Source organism: Dipodomys spectabilis, unplaced genomic scaffold (assembly GCF_019054845.1).
Source record: "Dipodomys spectabilis isolate Male_0828 unplaced genomic scaffold, ASM1905484v1 ptg000140l, whole genome shotgun sequence".
Taxonomy (NCBI): domain Eukaryota; kingdom Metazoa; phylum Chordata; class Mammalia; order Rodentia; family Heteromyidae; genus Dipodomys; species Dipodomys spectabilis.
In genome coordinates this window covers 23,067,009-23,088,730 of record NW_024870817.1, presented here as the reverse complement: position 1 = coordinate 23,088,730, position 21,722 = coordinate 23,067,009, and the positions used below count along the sequence as shown (strand labels likewise).

At 40.8% G+C, this 21,722-nt stretch overlaps 1 protein-coding gene across 1 annotated transcript in view; it reads left to right on the top strand.

Annotated features, from left to right (window-relative positions):
* The first annotated feature begins 683 nt into the window (after positions 1-683).
* Positions 684-21,722, top strand: part of Scamp1 (secretory carrier membrane protein 1) — an 84,860-nt gene continuing 63,821 nt past the window's right edge. Inside the window, exon 1 of the mRNA XM_042690909.1 lies at positions 684-907. Coding sequence (XP_042546843.1) covers positions 851-907 — 57 coding nt within the window. The 5' untranslated portion in view covers positions 684-850. The remainder of the gene's footprint in view (positions 908-21,722) is intronic.

Below are 21,722 nucleotides of genomic sequence, written 5' to 3'. Positions count from 1 at the left end.
CCTTCTTCTTTTCCCTTCTCCCCTTCACCCCGCCATCCTCCATTATTTTGGGGTAGGAAGAAAGGATGGGAGCAAGGGCCGGGCCCGGTATGGAATCCCTTCCCCTTCCCAAACCTCCACGGATCGGCCGCGCCAGGCTGCTCTCCATGATTTAGCAACAACCTAGAGGAAGGGGAAGAAGGGATTCCCAAGTGGGGTCAGGGGTGCGCTAAACTCGCGGGCACCAGGCCTGCCCCCTGGGGCTTGCGTTTGGCCCCGGTGCACAGGCTTCCCTTGTTTCTCCGTTTCTACGGCCGCGCGCGGGAAGCGACGGGAGCCCACAGCCCCTCCCCTCCGCAGGTGTGCACCCACGGCCCGGCGGGATGGGGAGGGGGTAGGCTCTTTCTTTCCCACACCGTCCCTTCTCCAAGTCACGTTCGGCAGCTGATGTGAAACCCTAGTTCCTGGAATCGAGTCCAGCCGAACACATTTAGCTTCTCCAGCCGCGCGCACCTCAGCCCGGCCCCGGATGCGCAGGGCGCGCGGCGTTCCCGGTTCCCCGTGGCTGCGGGACACTACACGGTCGTAGCCAAAGCCCGGAGCGTTGGATCCAGGCCCGAAGGAACGGGACGCGAAACGGGAGCGGCGCGGCGGGCGGGCCGGGAGACGTCGCACCGGGCATGCTCAGTGGCACGGCCGGCTGGGTGGCCCCGCGAGCTGCACCCGGATCTGCTCGGCGGCGGCGGCGGCGGCGGCGGCGACGTGAGCGCGCAGGGGGGCGGCGGCCTCTCCAGGTCTCCTCTCCCTCTCTTTCCCCTCTCTCTCCCTCTCTCTGCGCCTGGGTCGGTGGGTGACGCCGAGCGCCGGAGAGATGTCGGATTTTGACAGTAACCCGTTTGCGGATCCGGATCTCAACAACCCTTTCAAGGTGAGCGTCGGCCCCGCGTCTCTCGCCATCGCGACGCGGCGTTGTTTGCGACCACAGCCGAGTTGCTGCGCCCCCCCCCCCCCGCGCCCCGCGGTTCCTCCTGCGCCCCGGGGCCGGGAACGCGGGGTGCCGCTCCCCTGTGTGGGGGCCGCGGCCCCGGCACCCCCCGCGTCACTGCTGTGGGGGCTTGGGGGTGGGAACGCCTGCCTGGGCTCTGCGTCGGGCCGCTCCGCCCCGCATCACCTGCCGACGAGGGTCGTGCGCTCACTGGGGAAGGAGCTGGCGCGCCTGGCGGGGTCCCGGCCCTGCCCTGAGAAGCGGGGACCCAGAGTCGGGACAGGTGGAACCCTCCCTTGCCCGACTAGTGTGACAGGCTAGCTGGCCGGGGCGGGGGCCGGGCGGCGACCTAGGGGAGCCCGCCCTGGGGTGAGGTTGTCATGGGGACCCGGGGAGGCGGCGTTGTGGGGGTGACAGCAGAGGTTGGAGGAGAGAGGCGAGGACACCGAGATGGTGCAATTAGGGGGGAAAATTGTGTTTTTATTAATTAAACTTGCATTGCGCCCAGATGCTACCATAGGCGCCCCCCCCCCCAATTAGGCAGAGGTTAAGAGAACTGATATCAAAGAAGTAAAAAATAAATAAACATATAAACATATCTGGAATACAATAGTGCACGTGGACGACATCTTTTCTAGCTGCTGCTAGCAAGGTAAACCTTGGAGTATTTTCTATGCTCCTAGTGCGTCACCAGGGCTCTTGGTTCTTTGAGGATACCGTTTGGTCCCCCACAAGAGTTGCTTTCCTTTTTGAAGTCACCTTATCATCCCCAGTTTTGGAAGGGCCTGGCACAGAAACCCGCAGAGGAAGGCAGCTGACTTGTTCCTTATCTGCTGTAAATGAATGCGACATCTAAACTCTAAAAAGTACACTGGATCTCTTAATGGGTGTAAAGCTTAGCAAGTGCAATTGGTTTCTAACTATTGGTTGCTTCTCAACCTCCATGTGCAAATAGCAGTTTTAATTAGTAGTCACAAGTGAAATAGTATTAATTTGTGGTCATAGAAGTGTTACTTCTGGCTCAAGTATACATCTGAGTTTTTCATTTGAGGATCCTGGAAGGGGGAAAAAAAGAATCTCTGTTCTGATGATTTCATGAATGATTATTTGAAAGGATCCGGGTTGTAACCGCCTCCCCTTGATTATTTGACTTTTTAAGGAGCCCCCTGTTTGTTTCACTTCCATTTTGTAGAACATTTAAATTCTTAAATTATGGGCATTCTAAACGAATATAATTTGTCAAATGAGTATTATTTTAAAATACTTTGAAGCCAGAACATTATGAACTTGTTAGCTTCTCCTAAATAAGATAATTCACTGCTGATGATAGCTATTGATTTGTCTATCTGGTCATTCATTCATGATTCATTTTGTACAGTGTTCTTTTTTTTGGTACTGGAAATTGAACCCAGGATGTTGCACTTGTTAGGTAAGTACTTTGCCACTGAGCTACATCCCAGCCCTAAAATGTTCTCATGTTAGGGCAGGATACTGTCTTCTACAAATCGTTTAGGGAATCAGGTGCACCCATTGCAACAATGAGATGTACAAGTCGTTATGTCAAAAACGAACTTTACAACTTTGGTTGGGGGGGAGGAAGAAAATTGGGTTGGGGGGCGGGGGGAGGATGGGAAAGGATGGGAAGGGGAAACAAAGGAGGAGGCTACAATGCTTGATAAGAAATGTACTCATAATCTTGCCCATGTAATTGTAACCCCTCTGTACAGTATTTTCACAATAATAAAAAAAAAGATACTATCTTCTTAGCCAAGACTATTTTTGTGCCATCTAATGTTACTAGGTATGACACATTTCTCTTTGGCCATTAATGTAGTTGCTGGGATTCTGAAAAGTAGTTTATTAAGTCTTTAGTCATTATGAAACATAAACCTCTTTTTTCTTCTATAAAGGAATACACTCAGGACAATGATTATCAAGTCTATAAAATGCTTTCACATTTAGGTCTACAGAAAGGTTCAAGCTGTGTGTCGGTGGCTCACACCTGTAATCCTAGCTACTCCAGAGCCTGAGATCTGAGGATCAAGGTTCAAAGCCAGCCCGGGCAGGAAAGTCTGTGAAACTCTTATCTCCAATAAACCACCAGAAAACCGGAAATGGTGCTGTGGCTCAAGTGGTAGAGTTAGCCTTGATCTGAAGAGCTGAGGGACAGCACCCAGGCCCAGAGTTCAAACCCCGTGACCCACACACACACAAAAAAAGTAGGTATAAATTCTTCATGGTCCTTCTCTAATTTTGGTGATGGTTACAGCACCATCAGTATACCTGATCCTTTACCTTTGAATTTGTTGGAACGGGAAGAATGATTCAAGTGTTAGAATGTGCACCTAGCAAGCACAGGCCATGAGTTCAAATCTGAATACTGTCCTCAAACAAATAACTCCCCTCAAACAAAAACAACAAAAATAGTTCCCATGACTTTCTCATGTTTATCCAGCTGCCCTTTCTCTTCAAGTAAAGCTTTCATATCTGTGGTATGTTCTTTTGTTTCCTTCTATGAACAAGTGATTTTTGATACTGTCTACTTCAATCTAAAAAGTCCTGTAGTAATCATTACTTTTTGATTATTTCATTTTCATTTTCAAATCCTACTTTAATATTTCACATTTGCTTTCCATGCATCCTAATTTCTTGACTACCATTTGATATTCATTGTGTGCTTGTGCATATGGTGCCTGGGCACTGTCTCTGAGCTTTATGCTCAAGGCTAATGCTCTCTCTTTGAGCAATAGCTTCATTTCATGGCTTTTTGGTGATTAATTGGAGTTAAGAGTCTCAGGGACTTTCCTGCCTGGCTGGTTTTGAGCTGTGATTCTCAGATCTCAGCCTTGTGAGTAGCTAGGATTACAGGTGTGAGCCAACAGTGCCAGCTGTTGTTTTTAAACATTTCTTTTTGATGTGTTAGGAACTCTTTTCTAAGCATTTTCATTTGAGCCATGTTGTAAAAGTAATTTCGGAGCATGGGCTCCTTAGATGATTTAACCACAATGGTTTACTTGATTTTTATTGGCTACTGTAACACATGCTGGGTTCAATGAATAATTATTCTTTTTTGAGTCTGAAATTTGCTTTCTTTCTTTTTGGCAGTACTCTAGGCCTCACATTTGCCAGTCAGGTTCTCTTACCACCTCCAGTCCTCCCCTTGCCTTTTGTACTTATTTATTTTATTCTGCTCTGAATTTTTTCTTTTCTTTTCTTTTTTTTTTTTTTTTGGTCGGGCGTAGGGCTTGAACTCTGGGCTTGGGCGCTGTCCCTGTGCTCTTCAGCTCAAGGCGAGCGCTCTACCGCTTGAGCCACAGCACCACTTCCTGAATTTTTTTAAGTTAGCTTGTGCAGGTTAGTTTTGAGATGGGGTCCCAGAGTGCCCAGCTCTTAACTTGAGAAGGAATCATGTGAACTTTTCTGCCTGGGCTGGCCTTAAACATGATCTTCCCAATCTTTTCCTCCCTGGTAGCTAGAGTAACTGGTGTGAACCACCCATGCCAGGCCAAAATCTAAATGTTTGTTATTGTACATAAAGAAATTTGGAAGTAACTGAAGATCTGTGGGAATAAAAACAAAAAATAAATCCCCAGCAGATTGGTAGTTGAATTGCTAAAATGTAGTAGTTGAATTGTTAAAATGTAGTTTTAAAAATAGGGAAATACTTTCTATATAGTCAACACATTTTTTTTTAAAACAATTACTTTATGACCCTCATTCTTAGGTGCCATTTGGTTTTTTGTTTGCAGGTGGTGGTGGGGGGGGTGAACTTGGACCTTGCACTTGCATGACAAGCACTTCTACTATTTGAGGCATGCCTCCATCCGTTTTTAGCATTAATTTTTATAAAATCTCAGTTTAGGATAATCATCCTAAATTTCAGAAATAATTTGCAAATTTCAAATAAATTATAGTTCTAATATAATGTTTTATTTTGTATGTATCTCTTATTGAATCTAACTTATAAATAAAATATCATAGGTATTTATAAGGAAAACCATCCTGTAGATAGGGTTTGTTTCTGGTCTGTTGTGGAATCCATGGTGACTACTGTAATTTTTATATTTATTTTTGAGGTATTAGAGTTGAACCAGGGCTTTGCATATGCTAGGCAAGTGGTCCACAAGTCCCTGTCATCTGTGTGTGTGTGTGTGTGTGTGTGTGTGTGTGTGTCTGTCTGTCTGTCTGTCTGTCTGTCTGTCTGTCTGTTGGTCTGTTGGTCCTGGGACTTGAACTCAGGGCCTGGGTACTGTCCCCTGAGCATTTTCACTCTAGGCTGGGTCTCTACCACGTGAGCTCCATTTCCTGCCTTTTGGTGGTTACTTGGAGATAAGAGTCTCAGGGACTTTCCTGCCTGACCTGACTTCAAACTTTTGTCCTTAGATTTCAGCCTCCTGAGTAGCTAGGATTATAGGTTTAAGCCATTGATGCTCAGCTCTTGTTTATATTTGGTAGTATCAAGAATGTTATCCATCCTAATTGACTTGTATTTAGTGACATTCACAATAAGTTGATGTTGCTTCTCTGTTCATATAAAATTTTGATCCTAGAGATTGGATATATAGTAGGAAAGGCTTCTGAGGATTTCCTTTGTAATAGTCAAATTTCAGAAGTATCTTTACACATTAATCAGAAACAAAGTGATTGTAGTTTTTAATCTGTGGTATTTTACATCCACTTCAACCACATGAATTTCTGTTCTATTTTTTCTGGATTATTATTTTTAAAAAGCAAGTTTGAGCTGCTGATTATATTTAACAAAGTTAAGATGCACCATTATTTTATTTATTACTATCTCAGTTATCTGCTAGAGTAAGCAACAATTTCAAATTGAAGTAGTTTAGAACAGTTACTTGTTCATGATTCTGTTATTTGAGATAGACTTAGCTGGCCTTTTAAATTTTAATGCATTTGCCTAGAGTCACTCACTGGCATCAGTCATCTGACAGCTTGACTGCATGGTTTAAGATGTCCTCACTTGTGTCTGTACCTTAGTTCCAGCTGTCAGTGTAGCCAGGAATTGGTTCTCTTTCATGTGGCCTTTCAGCAGGAATACCTTGGGATTGTCACACATGGCAGCAGTGTCTCAGGAGGGCAAGAATGGAAGCTCCAAGGTTTCTTGAGTCATATGTCACTTCTATATTGTGTTGTTCTAGACAACCCTCAAGGTCATATTCAAAACGGTGGGGAGGATTAGATTCCCCTTCTTTACAGAAGTGCTAGGTCTCTCTTTAGACAGGTACAGGGCATTCTCAGTAGACAATACCATTAAACTGCAGGAGGAGTGGGTAGCATTTAGCAACTGCTGGTCTTCAGCAATTCTGAAATCAAACGAGGTCCATATTGCTAGGATCCCCTACTTTGGGGAACTGTTTAGAACCCAGTTCTGCCTCCTCTGTTACTGTTTTGGAGTCCAAATCTCTTTGGAGGTCCTTCCCTTCTTCCCCCTAAATGAGAAATGACTCTCTGTAGCTGTATAGCTGTTTTAGCTTGCTTCCTGCCCATAGAAAGTTGAAAGCCCTGGAACCTTTCTTCATTTTTGAAAGAACTATTCTTTTCAATCCAGGCTGGCTCAAGCCTCTTAACAATTCTTGTAATCATAGTAGAGTTTTAACACTATCAAATCCCTCTCTCTACATTCTTCTGGAGATGGTTGCCTTTGCCTACGGTGCTAATTAGTGTCAGCTGCTGTGCATCTGCACTTAAAAAAAATAGATACTTTAGTGTAAAGGTAATGTAAAGAGGGGTTACAGTTACATAAGTCAAGTAATGAGTACATTTTTTTTGAACAGTGTACCTCTTCCCTCATTTTCTCCCAGCTTTTTCCTTCCCTACCTCTCTCCTCCACAACTTATACACTTCATTTTCAACAAGAATCAACCCAGATGGCCCTCAGTGGATGAATTGATCAGGAAAATGTGGTATATATACACAGTGGAACTCTTTGCTTCCATCAGAAAGTGAAGTTGTACCATTTTTAAGGAAATAGAAAAACTTGGAAAAAATTATATTAAGCCAAGTAAGCAGACCAAAAGAAACATAGGTTGCATGGTTTCCCTCATTCATAGTAGTAATTAGAGTGTGCTTATAAAGCTACAAGTAAACACAATGGATCTGCTCTCTTAAACTATCTAGAAAACCTTTTGTCCAGATGGGGCATCTCTTATGGCTAGTGGACATATTCAGGCAGGTGCCATATATTGAACTTGGTATTGAAACACAGTTTTACTTTTTCTCGCTCTGTTCTTTTCTAGCTCTTGCTCTTGCTCTTCTTTTCTAGCTCTCTCTCTGCTGTAGCTCTTCCCTCTCTCTTTCCCAGCCACGTGGAGTGCCAACCTTGCCTGGTCCCAGCAGGTCTACTGAATAAACCTACCCCTTACCTGAATACCACGTGAGTGCTACTGTTCTTACCCCTCTCTCTGCTCTTTTCTAGCTCTTTCCTCTCTTTCCCAGCTCTCTCTCATTCCCAGGCCTTTCAAAACCACGTGGAGTGCCAACCTTGCCTGGTCCCAGCAGGTCTACTGAATAAACCTACCTGAATACCACGTGCGTGCTGGTGCAGTTTTTACTCGGTTACCTCTTTTTAAAAACCTAACAAATGGTGCCGTGACTTGGATATAGTCAGGAAAGCTGGGATTTCTCTGTTTTTTTCCTCTTTTTTCTTTTTTTGTTCTTCCCTTTTTGCTCTGAGGAATACCCACAGTTCTGACGGCCTTTTGCTAACCAGTCTGTCTGCGACAGTTTTTGCTACTGCAATGGTAAATGATCAGAAGTCTGTTTACTTTCGGGCTCTCTTTGCTCTCTCTCTGCCATTCATGTCCAACTTTCCCTATCTCTCCCTTTCTCTTTTCTACATTTTGGCTTGTGCACTGAAGAGTGTGACACAGGCTGGGTCCCAGGGACCCCCCTCTAGGTTCCCTCTCAAAGGCTAGCCAATGTAGGCTTGATCTATTTGTTCAGGGTTTCTTTGCATTCTTTCAGAAATTCGCCATCTTGAGTTCACCATCTTGGCCACATGGTAGGTTAAGGGTTTGGCCCCATCTGACCCTTAACCTTCCACTAAGTTTACTACTCCATCTATTCTAAGGTGCCTTGCTAACAAGTTGCTCTTTTCACAGGCCCTGGTAACGGAGGCCCAACCATCTGATATGCTTTGTTAGCAAAGATGTCTAAATGTTTTCGAAATTTTAGGTTTTGAGTTTTGCCTTTTTTGTTTTGTGTTGTATATTCTACTACTGACTACATGGTTCTAAAATACTGGGCATATCTATGCTAAAATTCTCATCACATCTAATGAGTTTTGTTACTTCAGAGTATTTGTTGGTCAATTCTTGATAAGAACCAGGTAAGCTCTACTTATTCTACTTGATCTCCTTGTTGCTTTAATTGGAAATAATAAAGGGCTTTTGTGGCAAAGATTTCGGTTCAAAGCCAGCCCAGGCTGAAAAATCCCTAAGACTCCATCTCCCAACTAACCTGCAAAGAGCCAGGCTGGAAGCATGGCTCAAGACTCTTATCTCTAACCAGCCAAATACTGGAAGTGCTATTGTAACTCAATGTGGTAGAGCACTAGCCTTGAGCAGAAGTGCTCAGGGACAGTGCCCAGGCCTTGAGTTCAAACCTCCTTGAATATTAGTGGTACTGTAACTCAAAGTGGTTCAGTGCTAGCCTTGAGCAGAAGTGCTCAGGGACAGTACCCAGGCCTTGAGTTCAAATCTTGAATACCAACTGGGACAAGCCATCCCAGCAATGAGCACCTAGACTCAGCCAGTCTGGGGAACAAGGGAACATGGAGAAGAGTAAGAGGAGATAATGTCACATCAGCTACTTTGTGCCTGCCCTTTCAAAATTAACCAGAGCCGGGAGGTCAGTGGAAGTAAGAAGCCTACCCAGCCAATGTCTATACCTGTCTACCTATTAATGGAACAGGAATTTATATTCTTGCCTTTGTCCCCTGACTTCTCTACCTAGTCGCCAGATGTCAGAAGTATCTAGGGACATTTCTACCAACATTTTCAGCCCCAAGTCCTTCCTCTTGTCATTTATTTGCTGCTTAGTATTTTTTTTTCCAGCCCCTCAATGCTCATGAGACTTCTCCAGACTTCACCTAAGGACTCACACCACCAAGGGACAGCTGCTGCTCACTGCCTTCTCTGGGAGGAGACCAAATTCCAGCCTTTTACCCCTATTGTCGACGCCCCTTGTCAGCAGGAAGTAGCCAGAGAGAATCCGAGCCCTATTTCATGATTATTAAAAGGCTGGAATGTAAGGTCCGCTCCTGGATGGTGAGCAGAATCCACCCTTCTCGCAGCAAAGTCTCCACCCAGTACCTGCGTTACCTAGGCAACTGGGACACCTGGAAGAGGTCACATCTGCATCCGCTGAGGTCACATCTGAATTTGATGTGGCCACACCTTTCTCCACCCATACCCTAGATAAGGGCTAGCCCAGGCCCAGACTCTCTCTTTTGCTCGCTCTGTTCTTTTCTAGCTCTTGCTCTTGCTCTTCTTTTCTAGCTCTCTCTCTGCTCTAGCTCTTTCCTCTCTCTTTCCCAGCCACGTGGAGTGCCAACCTTGCCTGGTCCCAGCAGGTCTACTGGATAAACCTACCCCTTACCTGAATACCACGTGAGTGCTACTGTTCTTACCCCTCTCTCTGCTCTTTTCTAGCTCTTTCCTCTCTTTTCCAGCTCTCTCTCATTGCCAGGCCTTTCAAAACTACGTGGAGTGCCAACCTTGCCTGGTCCCAGCAGGTCTACTGAATAAACCTACCCCTTACCTGAAAAAAAAAAAAAAAAAAAGAAACACAGTTTTATTTCAGTTGCCTGGCTTTAATAAGAGTCATGCTTGAGATGATGATATATGTGAAAAATTTGAAAATAAATTGCTAATATTACCACAAAGACAATTTGAAGTATTCTTAATGTTTAGTAGTGCTGAAAGCAGATCCAAGAAATGTAATGGTTATTTTCTTTATATGAGCCCATCAATGTAATATAGTAGCTGAAAAATATATGCTGGATTAATGAGTTGAATGGTCAGTTCCTAAAAATGAATGACTTCAGTGTTCTGTTCTAATCACTCAGGTATTGATCTAATAGTTTGAACATAGTAGAATGTGAGCAGAGAAGGCAATCAGGAAGATCATGGATGTGGAAACAAGTCCTAGGAAGAATAACTTGAGTTTAAATTAGTCAGAAAAAGGCTAAAGGAGAATAGAGCTGCCATCAGATACTTAGTTGGTTAAGTGAGTAAGTTTATTATTTGTTGCTTTAGAAAAAGAATCTAAAGTTAATTGGCAGAGTTTACATCAAGGCAGATTTTGTCCCAACAGAGATATTTATATTTATTGTTAGTAATACTGGGATTTGGACTCAGGACAAGTATTCTACCACTTCAGCTGTGTCCCTTCCTTTTTTTGCTTTAGTTATTTTTCAGGTAGGTCTGATGCTTTTTGCCTGGATCTGGTCTAAGTTCATAATTCTTTTTACCTTTGCATAGCTAGGACTATAAGCATATATCACCACACACAACTTATGTGAGATAGGGCCTTATTAGCTTTCACCCTCCCACCTCCCACCCCCCACCCAGACCGTCTTCAAATTTCAGTCCTCTTATTTGTGCTTCCCAAGTAGATGCGATTGCAGACATGAGCCACTGTGCTCATTTGAGATAGATTTGTGTGTGTGTGTATACACATGTATACATGCAAGTCCTAAGGCTTGAGCTGGGTGCTGCCCTTGAGCTTTTTTGCTCAAGGCTAGAGCTCTACCACTTGAACCACAGCTCCATTTCAGCATTCTGGTGGTTAATGAGAGATGAGTCTCATGGACTTTCCTAAGTAAGCTGCTTCAAACCACAATCCTAAATCTCAGACTCCTGAGTAGCTAAGATTGTGAGTGTGAGCTACTCTGCCTGGCCTCAGCTGAGACTTTTAAATCTTATCAGAATGGTTTAATACATGAAGATGAATTGTATTCTCCAGCATTTGAAGGAATTCAAGCAAAGTTGGATGACTTTGATACTGAGGTAGAGATTTTTGTGATTGAAGGTTTTTTTTTTCTCTTTCTACTTTGAAACTGTAATTGTTATATTTCTGTATTCATAGAGGTCATTTTATGGCACTGGAATGGAGTCTGACCATCTCAGTTGGAGAGGAGGCTTTATGTTCTAGGGGACTGCTGTGCTCTGAGCCTCAGCCTCTGCCGAGGAAGAACTTTCCCTAGTTCCTTAAAGGGGGTTCTCATGTCCCCTGTTGTGTGGCCCTAGTCACCTTGGCCTCAGCTGACTGATCTCATCAAAGTTACCTGGCCCCTGGGGAAGCACTGGAGTAGAAATCATCTCGGTAGGGCTTGAGGGCCAGCTGTTTTTTAGAACCCCAGATCCACGTTAGAGCTGTTCTGGAACTAGCTACAATGAATGCTGTCATGTTTTTATTCCAGTGTCTGTGAAGCTTTGCATCCTTTAAGGAAGCATCTGCTTCCTTTAATCAGAATTGCCCAACCATAAAGGTAAAGGGACATTTCTATGGTGGAATTAAACCTGTATTTATACCTAGGTTTTGGTGGTAAAGTGGAAGAATGCAAATCCAAAACGTATAAGATGTTTTTTTAAATCACAAAGGGAAGTTTCTCCACTTTCAGTAAGTGTTGGTTGTAAAAAGTGACATGGAAGTTTGATTTGACCTTGTAACAAGGTCAATTACCACTTTCATTTGTCCTTACTGAGACAGTTTGTACTGTCCTGTTAATTTTGACTTCACATATGTGGGCCTAGGGATGGAGTCTCTGTTCCTATACTGTGTAAAAACTGCCACAGGAATCTCCTATAGACTTGTGCTCAGGAAGCAGTATAGTAGTTCTTTTCCTCTCAGCATTGGGCTTTGAATCCTTTTAGGAATTAGCAATGTGGGGGGGCATAACTCAGATATGGTAGAGCTAGTGCTTAGCCTGTGCCAGGCCCTGGGTTCAATCTCCAACATACTGCCCCCATCCCTTCATAAAAAGAAATGTCATGCCAGGCGCCAGTGGCTCACGCCTGTAATCCTAGCTATTCAGGAGGCTGATATCTGAGGATCTAGGTTCAAAGCCAGCCCAGGCAGAAAAGTCCTTGAGATTCTTATCTCCAATTAACCACCAGAAAAACAAAAGTGGTGCTGTGACTCAAGTGGTAGAGCACTTGCCTTGAGCTGAAGAGCTCAGGGACAGTGTGTCCAGGTCCATAGTTCAAGCCCTCTGACCCGCCCTCCCCCCCATCAAAAAAAAAAGTAATGTCACTTTACCATTTGCTAGAGACTTGTTTTTTTCTTTTTTTGTGGGGGAGGGCGTTATTGCAAATAATGCTATTCTAATATTCACATGAAAGTTTTGTTTGTACCTGTTTTTAAGTCTCTTGGGTTTATATCTAAGCATAGAATGTCTAGGTCATATGGTAGCTCTGTGTTTAATCATTTGAAGAACTGTCAGATCATTTCCTTGGCAAATCCTAATCTGTGTGAAGTACAGTCTTGTAGTTTTGATTTATACTCTCCTGATGGCTATTGATTTTGAGAATCTTTTCATGGACTATTGGTGATTTGTACATCTTTGGAGAAATGCCTTTTCAAATCCCTAGCTATTTTTAGATATTAGTTAAAAATTGAGTTCTAAGTATAAACATATTTTATATAAAAGTTCTTTATCAGATATTGACTTAAATTTTCTGTCACTTTTGTGGGTTATCTTTTGCTTTTACTGGGGTTTTAACTCAATACCTTGTGCTTATCAGACAGGCGCAGTCTCACATTTATTCTGGGCTGTTCTGAACTGTTCTGCACTCCTCCCATTTGTGGTGCCTGAATAACTAGAATGTCAGGTGAATAACTCAATACCCAGCTGTTACTGGTTGACAGGGTCTCTTAACCTATTTTTCCCCCAAGCTGACCCAGAATCATAATCCTCTGATCTCTGTCATTTGAGTAGCTGGGATTAATTTGATCAACTCTTAGATGTCTATTTTTGTGGGTTTCATTAAGAATCCTTTGCCAGAATTCAAAGTAAGAATATATTCTGTGTTTTCTAAAAGTTTATATAGCTTCAGCTCTTACATTTTATAGTTTATTTTTAATTTTTTTATGATAAGTAAGGTCCAGTTTGTGGGATGTGTGTGTGTGTGTGTGTGTGTGTGTGTGTATGTATGTATGTATGTGTGTGTGTGGGTTGGCCCTGGGACTTGAACTCAGGGCCTGGGTGCTGTCCTTGATTTTTTTTTTCCCCTCAAGGATAGTGCCCTATTACTTGAGCCACAGATCCACTTCTATCTTTTTGGTGGTTAATTTGAGATAAGAATCTTAAGGACTTTCCTGACTAGGCTGGCAGGATCCTCAGATCTCAGACTCTTGTATAGCTAGAATTATAGGTGTGAGCCCTTGCTGCCTGGCAAAAGTGAATATTAACTTGACTGGTAATAGAAGACACAGGCCAGACATTTGAATGTAGGTAATTTGGTATACATAACAACATTCATTTATTTTGTGGTGCTGTGGAAGGCATGTTAGGTAAGTGCTCTAACACTGAATTTCACTCCTAGTCAGTATATATGACTACTAAAGAGTTTTGCTCATCAAACAGTGCATATTGGTAACCTTATATATGCAGCAACTAAGCAGAGATGGAATGGTAGCCATTGCTAGTGGCAGTCATTTTAGCTGTGGGAATCCTCTAACAGTGGTGATAATTGTCATAAGGTAATTTGGAATAAATTGAAAATGGTGACAAATGAGACTGGTAGGTGACAGGAAAAACCATCAGGTTTATGGCCAGGGAACACTGAGTATTTTATCATTGTTTGACAATTTTTTACAATACAATTTTATTGTTATTAAAGTGTTGTACAGAGGGCTTACCATTTCTTAAGTCAGGTAATGAGTACATTGCTTTTTTGGACAATGTCATGCCTTCCTTCACTTTCCCCCAGTTTCCTCCTCCCATCCCTGCCCACAAATTACATAGTTGATTTTCTACATAATCTGTACTGAATACCATGATTGCATTTGTTCTTCCTTCCTTTGTTTGACAATTATTTTCTAAAGCTGTTGATACTTGTTTGAGGTTTAGTCGCGTGGGTTTTTGTGCGTGTGTGTGTGTGTGTGTGTGTGTGTGTGTGTGTGTGCGCGCCCGCGTGCGTGCGTGCATGTGTACCGGAACTGTGACTTGAACTCAGGGCCTCATGTTCTCACTTAGCTTTTTCCACTCAGGATTAGCCCTCTAACACATAAACCAAACCTACACTTCCAGCTTCTGCTGGTTAATTGGAGATAAGTGCCTCTGGAATTTATGTTGAGTTCAAACCTTGAACCTCAGATCTCAACCCCCTCAGCTAGTACTTACAGGCATGAGCTAGGTGCCCAGTTAGTCCTGTAGCTTTATATATATCTAATCTTGTCAACTTATATAGCCAGATACTTTAGAGAATTTACAAGTAAGTGGTATGTTATAAATGCAAGTTAGCATCTATCCTATGCCTAAAAGAAGCATAATAGATGATTTTTCTATTTGATTAAAGAAAAATTTAATAGAAATATTTAGTCTTAAATCTCAGGACAAATTACCATTTAGAGTTGAGAAAATGTTCCGTGAACCATATACATTGTGGTATTTGCCTCGTGTTAAGAGTTACACAAGGAGAAAAAGGAAGCTGCTGAGGTGTGTTTTCTGCTACTAGAGGGGAGTAGGTAAGAAAGTGGGCTCCAGAGTCAGATAGTTAGGTAAATGCAGGCAAATTACTTTTCTACTTTCAGTACTTATTTGTCATTATTTTTTTTTTTTAAATCTTATACTTCCTTTTGAATCTGACAAAGAAGAGTCTCTTAAAATAACAGATAAAGAAAATAAATGATAGTGCAAGATTATCTTTGGTTGTAACGTATGATTAATCTTTATTTCATCCTTAAATTGCCTGTATTTTCTAAGGCAGACTCTAATTTTCATTAACTTTTAAACTTTTTGGTATTAACAGAAATAGTAACAGAAACAAAACATATAAATTACTGGTTGCCTTCCAAAGCTTAGGAATTTTAGAAGGTATTGTATATCACAACTTGAACTGAGGATAAGTAAGGAAAGCACATTTTGCTTTTGTGACAAAAATAAAATTCAAGTTTCATTGAAATGTCGGAGAGTTGTACACTTGATAGGATTATCAAAGACATCTTGTTTTCTTTTATATTTGCATTTACAGTTTTTAAAGTTGGAGCAGAAGGGTAAAAGACTGATGGACCAGAGATTGATTGTGACATCCCCATGTGTGTATACAAAGTATTCCAAAGAAATTGTGTATAGCCTTGTGTAGCTAATATATGCTAATTAAAAGTAAAATAGTCTTTAAAACTGTGATTTACTTTTTGAAATCATAGGTGGCTAGAAGAGACGAATCTGGTTTTTCATACATTTTATGTTTTCCTCCCATGATTACATTGTTCTAGAGAAAGCTTGGTTGGTATTGGCTGGGTGGCATTGATCTTAGGAACTTCACTACCTGTGAACTATGTACTCTTCTCTCATGGGCAAAAACTACACTTTAAAAGTTGATTACCTATAATATAAAGATCTTTCAAAATTTCACATATCTTTGCTTGCTACATTTAATAATACTTTGAGTATATTAGACTAAGAGAAAAAAGCTGACCATAAAAGACTATGTAGTGCATGATCCAATTGATATGAAATGGCCAGATAGTAAGGATAGCAGTGGTTCCCTAAGCCTGCAGGGGTCAGAAAACCTATTAATCTTGTGGGGAGGGAATCATTACGTATGTTAACAAACTATTTTCTAAAAAAATCTCTTAAACATACAGAGTATTTATGTGGGAGGCATCTGCTCTCCCTCACCTCTGTGATCCCAGTTCAATGGTGATTTCTTTAATGGTCAAAGGTGATTTAATTCCTGTATCATTTGAACAAAATACACAATTCATTATTTTCTTGTTAGATGTGAACATTTTTTTTTCATGTGTGCTAATTTCAGTACGTGAATATTAGGTCCCCTAGTTATATTAAGTACCCAGTTTCTCAAATTTCAGAAGAAACTTCAGTGATTTATATAAAAGGATGTTAAAGTATAGCCTCTAATATATAAATGTTCCAAGTAGGATGTCAGTATAGCAATTCTTGGTTTGCTAACCCCCTTGGCCCCATCTCTCCCTACTTTTTTCATAATAGATTTATTAAGTGAGGGGACAGAGTGATGTAGGTTGTAAAGATACAAGGATTTATAGACTTTGGCAACATTTTTTCCAAGAAATACAGCAGTTGATTATTTTTTAAGGGAAGCAAAGAACTTGGAGATATAACTCATACCCATGCAAAGGGTGTAATTCAATGGTTTTAATATATTCACAGTTGCATTTATCTCTACAATTGATTTTAAAACATTTTCATCACTTTAGATAGAAATCTCCTACCTTTGAGATGTCACTGAAATTTTCCTCAACCTTTCCAGTCCTGTGTGACCACTAGGATACTTCCTGGACATTTCATATCAATAGAATTACGACTTTTAGAATAGAATGTAGACTTTTATGAGTTATTCCTTAGCATAATATATTCAAAATTCATCCATGTCATAGTGTGGATTAGAACTTCTTTTTTATGGCCAATTAACGTACTATTGAATGGATAAGCTACATTTTATTTTTCATTCACTAGTTGATATATATTTGTGGTGTTTCCACTTTTGGAATGTGATAATATGGCTGTAAATATGTTTGTACAATTTGGACTTATACTTTTCTCTTTGGTATACAGCTAAGAATAAAATCGTTAAATCATGTGATAACTGATTAGCCTATTTTGGTTGGACAGCAGAGTACATGGACTCCAGTTTTTTCTATCTTCTTGGTAACATGCATTTTTTAATTATAGCTGTACTAACCGTTGTGTGGTTGTACCTTAGATATTTGTGCTTATTTACTGACCATTTACTTATCTTCTTGAAGAGATGTCTATTTAGACCTTTTGTCTATTTCTGAATTGTGTTTTTCTTTTTTTTGTAAGTTCTCTATGTATTCTAGATAGGCACACAAATCAGATAAATGATTTAGAGAAATACTATCTAATGGATTATAATTTTATTTTCTTGATCATGTGATTTGCAGCATGAAAAATTTCAATTTTAATGAAGTCTAGTGATTTTTGTTGTTTTTGCTTGTGTTTTGGGGATCAAATATAAGAATTTATTGGTTAACTCAGGAAATGAAGCTGTATATGTATTTCCTCTTGTTTTACAGTTTTAATGTGTACACAGGAACTTTCATTCATTTTGAGTTTTTGTATGTACTGAGAGGTATTGGTTGTCTAATTTGTTTAAAATAATTTCTTAAGAATGATGTTGCAAGACTTTGTTATTATTTGTCTAGTTTTTTTCTCTACTGATTTCTTTTTTTCTCTCTTTCATTCATTCTTTCTTTTTTGCTTTTTTTGGGTCCAGTTGTGGGGTCTGAACTCTGGGCCTGGGCACTGGCCCTCAGCTCTTCAGCTCAAGGCTAGCACTCTACCACTTGAGCCACAGCGCCACTTCTGGCTTTTTTCTTTTTGCTTATGTGGTGCTGAGAAATCGAACCCAGGGCCTCAGGCATGCAAGGCAAGTGCTCTACCACTGAGCCTCCTTCCCAGCCCCTTCTCTACTGATTTCTATGAGAAGTAATTTGCTCAGAGTCTTGCCACGACTCTAGAAACATTTTCTTTCCTTTTTAAGTTTTATAAAATCTATTTTGTTGTTTTGTAATAGTCTCATTATGTTGCCCAGGTGGGCCTTGAAATCCTGGGCCCACGTGATCTTTCTGCCTTCGTTTTCTGAGTATAAGCACATGCCACTGAGTTTGGCTTTAGGTAAATTTTCTGTTTGACTGATCTTTATATAGCTCATGTAGCTTACATATAGTACTACAAAATAGATGGTGAAATTTGGAATAGCACGAGTGCATCCTTTATCTCAGTGGAATTTCCTAGCATTTACTATTGTTCTATGTAATTCTTTTGCCAGTAGAACAAATGTCTTTTGTTTTGGTTAAATGATTAGTATCACTTGAGGAGATTCAGTGGTATGTTCTAGCAATGGTAAGAAAAGTCCATTTTCAGGTTGTTTGTTTTGTTTTTGTGCTGGTATTGAGGCTTGAAGCCTCATGCTTGGCCTCATGGTCTCAAAACCCTTCCCTCCCACTCTATCACTTGAGCCACGCTTTCAGTTTTTACTTTTTGCTGTGTAATTGGAGAGAAAATTATCTTGGATTTGTGCTCCTAGCTTGCTTTGAACTGTGATCCTCAGATATCAGTCTTCTGAGTATTAAGATATAGGATGGGCCACCAGCACTCAGCTATATTGCTTTTTAAATCAGCCATTATACTTAATATATGGAGAGTTTCATGGTTTTAGATGTCGTCATAGTTTAAAATTTTTTGGTAATTATTGTGGATGTATTAAAGATTAAGAAGGACCAAACTCAGTTGTTTCCAAAAGATTATGACCAGTGAAATGGAACAAGAACAGGCTATTCCTTTAGCAAACAAAGATGGAGCTCCTAAAAGTCAGCCAACACCATGATAGCACTGGAGATGCAAAGATAGAGTGAAATATTGTTGTTCAAACATCCACCAAATTTATCCATTAACACTTACCAATGTGTTACTAATGCTTTTATGTTTAAGAAAGAGAAATAGCACATTTTTCATATCATAAGAGCAAAATGTCCTGAGAAGGCGCTGCCTGAACTATAAGAACAGTGGGGGATTGCTCATGTTTTAGAGCCCTTTTTCCCCAAAATACAGTCTCAGGCAGAAGGCTGATGTGTTATTACAGTTCATTCTTTTACTTATAGATAGGAAAATTTGGACCCAGGTTTATTTTTTTAAGTTTATTCAAGAGTGACAGAACCCAGACTAGAACTATTCCACAGCATTGCTTTAGAAAATGCTAAACCTTTGAAATTTTGGTGTATTTTTTTTTTCCGTTTGTGTTCATTTTAAAAGATGCTGAAGCATTGAAATATAGATATGAACTATCTTGTTAAGAAGCAGTTGAGCAATGAGTATAAAGGATAATTGATGAGGTAAGATGAGAAAAGCTGAAGCTTAGATATGAAGAAGCTGTTTTAGTTTTTCTTTTTGCTTTTTTTTTTTTTTTTGCAGAAAGCTTTCTCAGGTTAGCATAAACTTTTCAACTGAAGGAGATACTATAAAATTTTAGAGAAAAACTAGATTTATATTGTCTTCTCTATTACTATTTTCAAATTGGAAGGGGAAGAAAAAGGGTGATTAACAGCTACTGTGGTCAGTAAGCACATCGGAAATCAGTGTGTACACTAGGGATCGGTAAATGTTCATACTTATTAAATCCTTTAGATATATGATGGCAGTAAATTTTTTACATGTAATTTTAGTGGAATACAAAATGGCAAAGAATATTGGTTCCATCTGTTCTGCTTTTAATGCATGAAGACATAGCTCAGGTGATGAAAGTTTATGTAAAGATTCTTGGGAAAGAAAAGGAAGCCCAACACAGTGAGTGTCTGTAATTTTAACGCAAGATTCCCTCTGGGTTTACAAGGTGTTTCTTTAGACCCACCTCCTCCACCCTCATTCTGCCCTCCCTCACTTACCAATGGGGCCATTTTCAAATGAAAACAATGTCTATAAAACATAAAACTTGAGCTGCACTAACTCAAGTTTCAGTCTCTGCCACCTTCCCTTTTTTTTATTTTCTTTAGCTCTGGTCCCACTTCCTTCTCTTCTTACTCTGCTGAGTTCCTTCAGCGGAGTTGAGGGACTGCTCTATAGACCCTGTCTTTGGTGACTCATAGGCAGCTTCTCACAGTGGCTGCTCCTCTCAGAGGCTGTACCTACTGCTCTCTCTTCCTTCTCCTTGGAACCATATTAAGATTTAGCTTCTTTTTGTCTGCAAGCCATGACTACTGTCAGCTTTATTTTTTTTTTATTTACTGGGCAAAAGGCCTGCCCTTGGGCTTGACCTCAGGTCCTAGGCACTGTCTCTGAGTTTTGTTTTTTTTTGCTCAAGGGTAGTGCTCTATCACTTGGGTCACAGCTCCACTTCTGGCCTTTTTGGTTCTTAATTGTATTCATGGACTTTCCTGCTGGGGTTGGCTTTGGACTGCAATCCTTAGATCTCAGCTTCCTTAGTAGCTAGGATTATAGGCACAAGCTACTGACACCTGGCTCCTAATTACCCCATATTTATATTTTATATTCAGTCTCATCAAGAAATACGATCTGACTAACTGGATTAGTCATCCAATCTAAATCACTTCTGTTGGGGTATGCCTAAATCCCCATGTGCAGCTCTAATGATGGTTGCCTTTGACACAGTGGCCAGTTTCTCCTGGACTCAGCCTTGTAGCTAGAACACTGTTTGGTGAGATCTAGATTGCTTCCAGTCCTGTGCTGTTAATGAGTAATATTTTGCCAATATATCTCTGAAATACATTTTGAGAAGTTAGAATGTAGTTCCGAGGAAAAATGCAGATATAATTTTGCTAGATATTGCTAGTTTCCCTTCTGTAAAGGTTTTAACAATTTCTGTTTCAGTGCATGTCGAGAGTATTGCAGACTTTTGGATTTTGTTTTTGCTAATCTAATAGGTAAAAATTATATATCAATGCAGCTTTCATTATGCATAAGATCAAACATCTCCATCTACACATGCTGAATTGTCTTTATAATTCCACTTATTTTTTAGGAAGTATTTCTTGATTATTACTGTCTTGAAGCATTACTATGACTATGTTTCTCTACAGTGGAAATACTCATTGAAGAAACGGAGTATCACCAGGAATGTATGATTAAAAGAAATACTCATTTCTTCTTCTCTCTCCCTCCCTCCTTTCTTCCTCCTCCTCTTCCTCCTCTTCCTCCTCTTCATCCTCCTTCTCTTTCTTCTTTTGAGGTAGGCTCTTGCTATGTAGTCCAGGCTCACTTAGAATTCTTAGTCCTCCTATCTCTACCTCTAAAGTGCCAGGGTTATAGTTGTATCACCACATCTGACTAAAGACTTGTTTCTTAAAAGAAGTTACCATCTAATATTTTTTTTTTGGGGGGGGGGGTCCGGTTGTGGGGCCTGAACTCTGGGCCTGGGCGCTGTCACTCAGCTCTTCAGCTCAAGGCTAGCTCTCTACCATATGAGCCACAGCGCCACTTCTGGCTTTTTTCTTTTTGCTTATGTGGTGCTGAGGAATCGAACCCAGGGCTTCAGGCAAGTGCTCTACCACTGAGCCACCTTCCCAGCCCCTACCATTAATATTTTGTGGAAAGACTTGCATAAATATCTTCATGGCTTAGTGAAATTAATGCTAATTGGGGATAAAGACAAACATTGAGTTTGGTAGAGAGAGCATATCAGGATCATTGCTTAGCATATGAGATAATTAATACTTGGATTATCTTTAGTGAAGAGATGGTTATTAATAGGCCCTCCCTGCTTGGCCGAGGAGTCCAGCTAGGAAAGGAAATATATGGTGCCTACGGACTAACCTGAGTTGTTGGTATTGTGGATAGTGAGCATGGGTCATCTGGAGTTGATGACACTTGCTGCTTTTCCACTCTCAACCCTCTTCTGAATGAGATTAGCTTCAGCAATGCCTAAGATATTTATGTTTATATTTGCTTTTTTTTCCCTGAGGCATTTGTCACCTCTTGATAATCTTTCTGTTCCTCACTTTTTACATAAACTTGGTATGAGAACGCCAGGAAATAATAGCTAATTTTTCATCCTTG